At 34.7% G+C, this 11,085-nt stretch overlaps 1 protein-coding gene across 1 annotated transcript in view; it reads right to left on the bottom strand.

Moving 5' to 3' along the window:
- Positions 1–11,085, bottom strand: part of LOC145688334 (heme A synthase COX15) — a 29,211-nt gene extending 18,126 nt beyond the window's left edge. Inside the window, exons 1-4 of the mRNA XM_081762456.1 lie at positions 10,930–11,085; positions 5,925–6,017; positions 4,404–4,530; positions 1,483–1,615 (exon numbers count right to left, since the gene is read on the bottom strand). Of these exons, the coding sequence (XP_081618582.1) occupies positions 1,483–1,615; positions 4,404–4,530; positions 5,925–6,017; positions 10,930–11,013 (437 nt within the window). The 5' untranslated portion in view covers positions 11,014–11,085. The remainder of the gene's footprint in view (positions 1–1,482; positions 1,616–4,403; positions 4,531–5,924; positions 6,018–10,929) is intronic.

Here is an 11,085-nt window from a genome sequence, read left to right on the forward strand (position 1 = left end):
CCTGTACATCTTCAATTTTTTTTCCTTATATACATTTTTCCTCACAATTTAAGGTATAATAAACCTAAAATTGATATCACTTCTCAGCATGAATAACCTCTCAATTGTTTATATCTTCTACAACTCATTGATTGCTGTGACAAAGTCAGAAATAGCTCGAAGATAAAAAAAACTGTCAAACAAGCAAATATCTTTTAGAACAGACACAGTTCTTCAGTAACTGTTCTTGAAAAGAAACTAACATCAACGCAAGAATCATATCGACACTTCATAAATGATTGCCCATTAGGTTTCCCAAGAAATGGTTGCAGCGAGGCCGTACTTCCACAAAACAAGGAAAAAGTCAAAACAAAAATGAACTTAATTAAAATTTTAACCCGCAAACAAATGAAAAAAGAACACTTAAAAAGGAATGTCCTAAGTATAACAGTGATAGCAGAGGAGAAAAGGGGGGAGGGAGAGAGAGAGAGAGAGAGAGAGAGAGAGAAAACTAACTGAATATAAAAATTGTTTTACGGACAATTTTCGAAACAATAATGCTTATCTAGTCTCTTGTTCCTGTGAGAAAACGCACGCATAAGACAACAGAAAGAAATATAGCGACTAGAATGAAAAACATATAAAACATGCAAAATATTATTACCAAACTTCCAAGTTGTTACAAGGACAATAATTTACATGATTTTAATGAAGCTGGAGTCGAATAATAATAATAATAATAATAATAATAATAATAATAATAATAATAAAAGGATAATTAAGGACTCATTCCTCATTTAAACTAAGAACCTGAATTAAGGACAATTTGTTTTATATTTGTCGTCCCGATATATCAGTTTCGTACATAGGAACTCCGAAGTCGTCCCGATGATTATTGTCTTTTTGAAATTACTTACGCGTGGCGCGGATCCGCGCAGACTATCCTTTTATCTTGATTTTCTCTCTTCCTTTCGTTCCTTTCGGAATCTGAGGATAAACCACGAATAGGTTCGAAACGCAGTGATCATACAAGAACTACATGAATTGTAAGAACAATGATATTTCAATAATTGATAACAGTAATACAATCAGAGAAAACGAGTCTGGCTTTGGTTTAAAGTCCCTTTTCAGCACTAAGGCTATAGTACCGCTTCTCAATTACTGCTCTTTCCTTTACTATTTATTTCCTTCCTTGTCTGATGGAGTATAGTGTTCTTCCCTTTATCATGTATTGTGTGATAGTGTTTTACTAGGTTTTCCTCTATTTTAGTTTTGATTAGATTGTATCTATTGTGGAAAACAACTTTTTGATGCAGTCAAATCAAAAAGAAAGAGCTGTGTTTGAAATTATGACTCCTTCAGAAGACAATAACAGACTACCTACCAGAATCGTTGATTTCTTTTCGCTTTCTCAGCTTATGTTACGTATACTTTTTGTAACAAATCATCCGAACTTAAAACATGAGGTTAATACTTTGGTTACCAACTATTTGTTTTACTCACATTTTGAATTCCGGATATTCCTGATATTTCTTAAATTCAGCTTCCCAGTCTTCCTCTGTAAGCGGTGGCCGTTCACCGAACAACTTCCATGTTACCATGGAAAGTCCAGATTCAGTTAATCTTGTTATTCCACCTGTAATAGAAATTGTTTGGTTATCAAGTTTGCTGCTTTGTTTTCAATATAGAGCAATGGACATACGTATCTTTACCTCCGTGGTTTTTTTTTAAATATATATTTTGAATATTTCAACTCCCACGGGAGTCATGATCACGAACACTATATGACTTCAATTACTGCATAAACAAAATGTCATGTACTATCCTTGTTTAGGTCAATATAATCAGAGAATGCACAGAAAGATCACCAACTGGACATATCTTGCCCAGAAATAATACAGAAAGTAGTATTTTACATATATCATGTTTTGCGTACTATTTCATAATTAAATAAATTAGCTGTTATGCTCAACCCTTCGATCTGCTACACACTTTAGGTTTGTTTGATTGAAAGCTCTTATTGTTTTCATTTAGCTTCTTTTAGTTTGCCCACCAACCACTCCAAACACCATACTTAGAGCTCCCTCGTGGCTAAGTAATTAACGTATATGCACCTTTGAAATGGAAGACCCGGGTTCGATTCCCGGTGGAAGCTCGTGTGGTTCGGATCCCACGTTAAGCTGTAGGTTCACGTCTTATATAGCCTCGCTGCTGAACGGAACGCTAAACTGAAATCAAAACAAATGTAATCTAAACTTCATACCATATTATGTAATTATTCAAGGACTATGTTGTACATGCAAGCAATAGCGCAGTTGTTAGTGTGACTGTTTATTATTACGACTACAGTGACTCACAGACTGAGACGTTTGGTGTTTATTATTATTATTATTATTATTATTATTATTATTATTATTATTATTATTATTATTATTATTATTATTATTATTATTTCTACCCAATAATTCACTTTTGTTAACTGCTGAAAGCTTCTTCATGGCAATTTTCCTTTTAAAAAAAAAAACATGAACTTCTCTTTGTCTTATATTAGTTTTATTTCTCATGTCGATAAGAAAGAATTCAGCTCGTAGTTCTATTTGGGTGTATTGATGACAAAAAAAAAAGGTAATAATATTCCTTACGAATCACTACCAAGAGCCTACAGAATGTTCGCGAATTCTGAATTTTGAAATTTCAATGTTTCCAGTTACCAAAATTCTGATTCTATAACGAATTTTAGAGACGTATTAATTTGAATCCTCGGGGAAATCTAGTTATATGTAATAAGTGTACAATTTATCAGACTGACTTTTTCTACGTATACTTATGCCACAAAAGGCTTTCTCATTATTTGCATCAAATATAAAAAATACACCCTCCATTCCAAAAGAAACCGAACTTTTGAAAACAAATAGTACCACTAGTGCCATCTGTTGTAATATTTTACCGGTAGATGGCGTAGTCCCTCATTGACAACTGGTATAAATGTCATGACATTTGGATGCATGGCAACAAAGTTATTGCGTTTCAACTGTCAGTGTGTTGTGTACATCAGTCGGAAAATGAGTTTCAAACAACGAGCTGCAATTGAGTTTTGTGTTAAACTGGGTAAAACTTTTAGTGAAACGCACCAAATGCTACAAAATGCATATGGTGATGAGTGTCTATCCCGTACGCAAGTTTACGAGTGGTTCAGGTGATTCAAATCGGGTAGAGAGACGCTGGATGATGACGAAAGATCAGGCCGTCCCAGAACCGGATTATCGGAAGAAAACATCGAAAAAGTGCGTGAATTCATCAAACATAACAAAAAATCGTCGGTGAAAGTTATTGAAATGGAATTAGGCATTCCTCAAACAACCGCATACCGCATTTTGACCAAAGTTTTGGGCCTTAAGAAGGTTAATTCGCGGTTTGTACCACACAAACTCACCGAAGACCAAAAAGTTGATCGAATTGCGCATTGCAAAGACATCGTTAAAAGTGCTCAGCAGGATCGAAACTTCTTGAAATCGATTGTAACTGGTGACGAGACGTGGTGTTTTGAATATGAGCCCGAAACAAAGCGGCAAAGTGCTGAATGGAGAGCGCCGGATGAAGGAACACCCAAAAAAAGTCGCTTGGTGAAGTCAAAAGTTAAGGTGATGCTGATTTGTTTTTACGATTCAAAAGGAATTATCCACAAAGAATTTGTTCAGCCCGGCCAGACAGTCACTGGAGAGTTTTACTTGGGCGTCATGAAGCGTTTGCTGGCAAGAATTCGTCGTATTCGGCCCGAATATCGCGAAATCGGCAGTTGGACTCTTTTGGACGATAATGCACAATCACATCGTTCGCGACTTGTAACTGAATTTTTGGTCAAAAATCACATTATTCGGTTGCATCATCCGCACTATTCACCAGATCTCGCTCCGTGCGATTTCTATCTGTTCCCGAAACTGCATTTGACGATGAAAGGAAAGTGGCACGCATCGATTGATGCCATTGAGAAGGCGACGACCGCCGTCCTAAAGACCATTCCAATAAAGGACATGGAAAAGTCGTTTGACAACTTGTTGGAGCGTGCAAATATGTGTATCGATGCAGAAGGGGAATACATTGATTAATAAAAATGATTTGTTCCAAAATGTGCATTGCTTTTTTGTTTTTTTTAAACGTTCGGTTTCTTTTGGAATGGAGGGTGTATACATAAAACTATGCAAGACATTACTAGGAACCGTCAGTGCACAAATATTAAAAATTGTTCAAAATGCACTTAAATTCTAATAAATTGGCAATTTATCTCCAAAACCAACATTGGTCTATATGGAGTTCAGAAGAACTGCAATTGTAATACGATATAAAATTAAGGAATAAACTGCTCCCATTGTCCCATTAACCAGCATGTTAAGGAAGTGTGAAAACTGAACTTTAATTATTCTCACCAAGAACCACGGCTCCAAAAGTCATTCCTGCACAACCTGCAAGCCATACTCCAACGATCTTTTGTCTTCGTAAAACTCCTTTCGTCACTGGAGCCTCGACAGCAGCTGTGCTAAACTTACTTCCAATCTGAAATTAAGAAACAATCAAATAAATATTTTTTTTCTTCATATATTTCCACACACCATACTTCCTTATCCACTAGACAAAAGCACGAGATTATATTCAAGAGAATAAAAAGACTCTACGCAAAATTAACTCGGAATCTTAAGCAAACAGAATTGTCATTCTCCAAACTGATGCACCATGCACGTACAATTAGAACATCTTCTGGTCCAATTAAACTGATTTAGAAATATTAAATATAGCTTCGGATTAGATTAATTTAAGTGTATTACAATTCCAGCAAAATTAAGAGATAATTTTATCATTTAGAAAATAAGAAATTAAGAGAGCATTAATGTTTCTCAACTTCGCTATTTGTTATACAAAGTACATACTAGATGGTAGTAAAAGTAGATGAAGCCAAATTTTCAGTTTAAATATTTTCGTCAACTGATCTGTTGTCAAATTTTGACAACAAACGTTAATTAAAGTAAACATGGACGACAGGTAATATAATAGGTGGACCAGAAAGAAAAGGAAAAAAACAAGTTATTTTTAATGAATATTGGACATATGAGGCGTTCCGGGCAGCAAGGGCGAATTCAAAACAGGCTTTCTTCCTAAAAATGCACTCTGAACCGCCAAAATAATTATATATTTATTTTGAGGCTGTATTTTCTAAGGAAAAGAGGAACAACGTCCAGTATAAAGCACGAGAACTACCTGCCACAGAGCAGTTTGATATTTCTACTCGAACACTTCAAATCTAAGTTCCGAGCGTTCAAATTGCTCGTAACTTTTGAGCTCGCATTTACCGCCCGGAACACTTCATATTTATTTCATATTTTCATATGGTCAATACTGTTTTCTGAGCAAATTTTACACAAAGAAATAAACTTTTATTATATCGATACTTAAATATAGATTGTCTGGAAGAACGACTGTTCAGTATTGCTTTTTTATTTATTTATTACTATCTTTAACTGTCTAATTTCTCTTAATACTCAGATATTATAAAGCAACACTTTCAGGTTCGAAATCGGATGCAGCAAATATTAGATTCACTTTTGCATTATGATGTTTGTTTTGCCAGAACAGAACAGAGAATACCATATATCAGATTGTCGCCGACTTGGCTATAATGCTGCGACTGTAATAATCGGAAAAGATTGAAAGGAAAGGAATTCATAATGATAGATCTCATGATGATATAAGCGCAATAATTAAAAAAAAAAAAAAAATCAGTCACAGGTTTGAGAACCAGATGAATGTATGTGTTTACGTTAAACTGTAGGTTTCGTCTCATATAGTGGTGAAACGGACATTAAACTTCACACAAAGAGAATAATGAAAATTTAAGACCTTGCCAAGTAAGAATATTAACAATTATAATGATACACAACAACAATAAAAATTACCTTCCTTGTTATGAAAGAGTTCAGCTGACTCCAAGGTCTTCCATAATGAGGAATATAATGTGTTGGTTTCCGTCCCCAACTATGCTTCAAAACCTACACAAAAGATGTAATAATATGCTAATTATTGTAATTTATCCATCTAAATATGCATGTCAAACTTATAATTATTTGCAACCAGGCAAAATTAGATTTTTAAATAAATCTGAAAAACTGCACTACAAAGAATATGAAAACACAACTCTAAGAGCCATGAGACTTCAACTTGGTAGAACGTTACAAACTGTTTCGTCGGACCATTGTCGATTTCGTCAATGTAAATAAAAATCTAAAGCTGCTTAATCGGTCAGAGCTGGCTCAAATGAGAGACTGATAGAAATATTTTATCCATCATATGTAAAGCAATCGACTTGAAAGAAAACGTAAAAAGGGTGAAGTATATGTTGATTAAGTAGAAATGTTCATAGTAACCAAAATGATAGACAAGTACTGTAATCGATGGAAGTAAAGTAAAAGAAGTGGACAGATTTAAATACTTAGACGATACGATAAGAGTCTTGCCCATAGTACTTCATGGATAAGGAAGTTGATCATTAACATGATAGAATGAACATCAAGGATATCCGAAAATAAACCTTGAGAAAAACTTTTGGAGTCAAAAGAGACTAATATATTAGTGAATAAATAATAAATAAAAAAAAAACGCGGAACTACACATTATATTTATTTCACCGGATATTACAGCGTTCAAAGGGTTAACACGAATGGGACACGTCGTTCGTATGCGAAACTCGCGTGAAATTTATAGCATCTTACTTTTTAATGGACCTGGTATCAATTCGTATAGCACGGGAAACCTTTTTCGTAATGTGCCTCTTAGAAGTCAAATGCCTAACACTCATGCTTTCTTTATACGAGATTCGATTCTCGTGGAAGCATAAAACCTTTTGAAAAAATTCGAGTACAGGTTCGAATTCTATCTTAAGCAGTAGGCTCAGTTTCACATAACTTCGACGCCGAAAAGAAACATTAAGCTCTAATTAATCATTTTTTTCGACTTGACATAATTAAGCCAGTCATTTGGAACATTCTTTACGAGTTACAGTCATAGATATATATATATAGACCCTACAAGATTTTTTTCTAATTTAATGTTTAATCTTCCATTTGTGTATCTTATTCTGTTAGAACAGCAACGCCAAAATCATATCTAAACTGAAAAGTTTAAACTTATTACGTATAGAACTTGTTCTTATTCGAATTCCGACTTTGGTTCCTTACTACGAGAACTATTAGTGCTTTTATTCCTCCGTTTTTGCTGGTTTCAATTTCAATTTGTTCCGACCATTGCAATTGTTTCGGGAGAATTCGTTTAACCAACTACTTTACGATGAGTGCATAAACGTATATATGCAAATCACTAACACAAAATTCCTTATCGCTTCGCATGTTCTGAGACTTATTTCTATTTAGTCCATTGTTTACGTGAAAACGTTTGAAACTTTCAGAAATTTATTTTTTAATTATTTTTAATTGCATTTTCTTTTTAAATATGTATTTTCTTCTGCATATTTCCAAGAAAACATGAAATTTTGTCTCATAAGAAACAGAGCTATTACTATTTATGTAATTTCTAAAGACATGCGACACAAATTTTGAACATGAGGGTACATGTTAAGAGAACACAGCTGAAAGCGGATTGGAGCCACAGTGACTTAGTGATAGCGCGGTCACGTTTCATGTTAAAGGTCCCTGATCGATCCCAAACAGTAATAGTGATAACGGCCCTGTAGACCCGTTATAAACTTTTATAAACTGTAATAAACTTTTAACGGTAAGAGTAAAATATTTCCTTATAAATGCTATAGGATGGATATTTAATAACTAAATTAAATTTCTTACATCAGCTATCAAAATTAGAGATAGTAGGCCTATCTCCTTTCCGGCATACGCATAGATATAGTCCTCGGAAGATTTTTGTCTCACGATTTCGTTAATTTACTTTTATTAAACTAGATATTAATACTTTACACATTACTCGCAGAACAAGGAGTAAATTCAAGTCATTGCTTGTGAATTTACTACCTACACAGCACGACTTGAAAACCTATCTTTCTCTTTCTACAACGAGAAAAATACCTGACATGTATATATATATATAGTGTTCAAAGTGGAAAAAAGCGGTATGTTTTATTATGATTTTGACTCAACATACCGCCTATTTAAAATTTGCATTGATCACTGAAAAAACAGAGACGGTATGTCCTCATTACAGAAAAAACCAAAGGTGGTATGGCATACCACCGCATACCGTCTCGCTTCGACCACTGTATATATATAAATGTTATGATATATATGAAATAAAAATGAAAATCTTTCTGTTTACGGTAACATCCTACGGTTATGTCCGTTAAATTAAGGGAGATGATGATTACGGCAAGAGAATGATGATGGAAGAATTGGTGGAATAAAAACGTGGGAGGAAACGAAAGTACTGTGAGAAAACCCACGGACACGATGTTGTCCACCACAAACTTGCTTGGCCGGGGATCGAACCAGGGATCCCTCTCACCACAGGTAAGCGTAAGCGCTCTACCACTGAGCCACAATACTCCCTTATATACATGAAATAATGGATTAACTGCCACATATGGCGGCCCAGAAATACAGAATTTACGGAGAAATAAAGAGGATCAGACGAAATGACAGCATGAGAGTAACAAAAAAAGGCAATAATGCTCATCAGTGTAAGATGATAATTTGGGAGAAAAACCACACTAAATTCTGGTTATAAGAGTTTGTGGATTGTTGTGATATTAGATAAAAACTACTAGAGCATAATATGAGTGTTTCAAAACCACTGTCTTATTAACCAAGGACGTATATACTGTTGTAATGAAGATAAATTATACAGCGGAAACTAAAAAGAGAGGAGTTGCATCTGAACTGAACGTACTGAAATGAGGCAAAATTTTGGGTGTTATCTCATTTTTTGTATGTGTGCAAGTGTGTGTGTGTGTGTGCGTAGGATAATTTGTGAAATCTACGGAAGAAATACGTTATTTGAATTCACAATAGGATTGCACAAGTAATGAAAATACATCGGAATCTTACATGTATACTAAGGTAGAAATACGAAATGGAAAATGTACTCTTTACCACATAGCACTCCATAAGACAGACACATGATGAAGCAAAGTTCTATGTCAAGTCAGTGTACAAAGCTATGCAAAACACAAAAAGCATGTATTTTATGGCACATACAGTGTTTTCCCACTATCCTTATTTATGTGTAACCCACCGTTGCTGATGCGCCTTCACCCTAAAGCCACATTCGCTACGGCCCCCTGCAGTCCCTACTCGATTACATGCCACTCGTGCTTTTTAGTGGCCACTCTGCACATGTTGATTACTGTTTTATGCACTGTGGTTTTTATACCATACGATACACTGTATTTATAATCATACTGAAGTCAATGTGTGACTAGTAATGGAGTTCCTCATTTAGTCCATGTTATGCTAAAAGAAATGTATTTTCTCTGAATATAAGTATGCTCCCACAGAATAAAAGAGTACGCAGGGAAGATGCATTTTTGCATGAGTTTTGGTAATTTTTAATATCCCAGGAACATGCATTTGTGGGTAACACCACCCCTTAACCCCTTCTTTAAAAGTTTATTTACGCAAGTATTTATTATTTTAGTAATTTCTAAGTAGTGCGTTGTCTGCAACAATTAACACTGGGACACTAATTTTGTGCTGTGATACTATATAGATGCATACAGATGTAGAAAAGAGCAACAAAGGATGAACATAAGAAATATTCGTGATTAACAGTGAAAAGTGAACTCCAGAAATGAAACAGGAGTAATTGTAGGTAAGATATACTAAAATAACAACAGGTAAACAGTAGTAAAAGTTGAAAACAGTTGCATGTGTTTCTTATCCGGGCCCGCCATCTGCGAAAGATGAGCAGAAATATGCAACTTGCGCTTTAAATCCATTGCAACATATATCCATCAAATCGCGATTAAAAGAACACCTTCAACGTGTAAAATAATGGAAGGAGAGGCTGTTTAGCAGAAGGGCTCCAGCAATTGTTTCTGAAAAATGTTACAATTTCGGTAATTTCTGTTCACATTAGGTTAGGTTAGTTTAGGTGAGTTAAGATTAGTTTAGATTAAGTTAGATTAGATTAGTTTATGTTACATTATGTTAGTGTAGGGGTCCAGCATAATTTTCCAAAAAATTATAGCATTTCGCTTATTTCTACTATTAGGTTAGTTCAGGCTAGCTTAGGTTACTTAAGGTTAGCTTAGATTAGATTTGGTTACGTTATGTTAGGTCTAAGAACTTGCATTATTAATTATTCCCGTAAATTTTGTGTTTTTGGACCCCTTCTGCTAAACATAACCCGAAGAAAAAGATTAGGGATGGAAGGCAAAGTCGGTTTCGAGCCACTGATCAAACATCCTTTGGGTTTGCAGTGGACAGCGTTCCCTGGGTTTCCTTCCACATCCTCATTACATCACTTCTTTCATAATCATTCACATCTTAATTAATCACCTGTATCACTTATCTTACAGAGCATAACCACAAAACAAACTAAATGTTTTACTTTTTCTGAAAGCAGATAATCTCTACTCAATTGGATGAGATTTATGGAATCCCAGTTGGTAATTGTTTAATAATGGGGGGTCAACACTAACAAGTACAGAAAACGTGCCCTGCGGGGCTCTTGCCCGCCTTCACTCGCTCTGCAAAACTGCGTTAAATAATAACATAACCTAACCGAATGTGAATATCGCAAGTTGGTTAAAAACTTGACTCCAGAGCTAAACAATAGCCTCCTAGTTTTTAACCTTACTCTTTTAACCAAAGTTATTCTTGAGCTTTTCTAAAATTGAAAATTACATCTTCCAAGCAAGTACAAAGTAACATCCTTGCACTTTTAACGATACACTAACTGGACTGTCATGTTGCATAATGAATCTATAATCTTATTTACCCTAAATGGAGAACTTATTGAACCTGACTTCGCAGATAACAAGTTAATTGTTGTAAATCTTGATGTTAATATCCAGCAACTCATTTTTGCAGGTAAAATCGATCATTAATTATTTAGGAATATCTTCTTCTTCTTCTAAGACATAAAACTAATGCA

Source organism: Thermobia domestica, chromosome 1 (genome assembly GCF_964235325.1).
Source record: "Thermobia domestica chromosome 1, izTheDome1.hap1.1, whole genome shotgun sequence".
NCBI lineage: Eukaryota > Metazoa > Arthropoda > Insecta > Zygentoma > Lepismatidae > Thermobia > Thermobia domestica.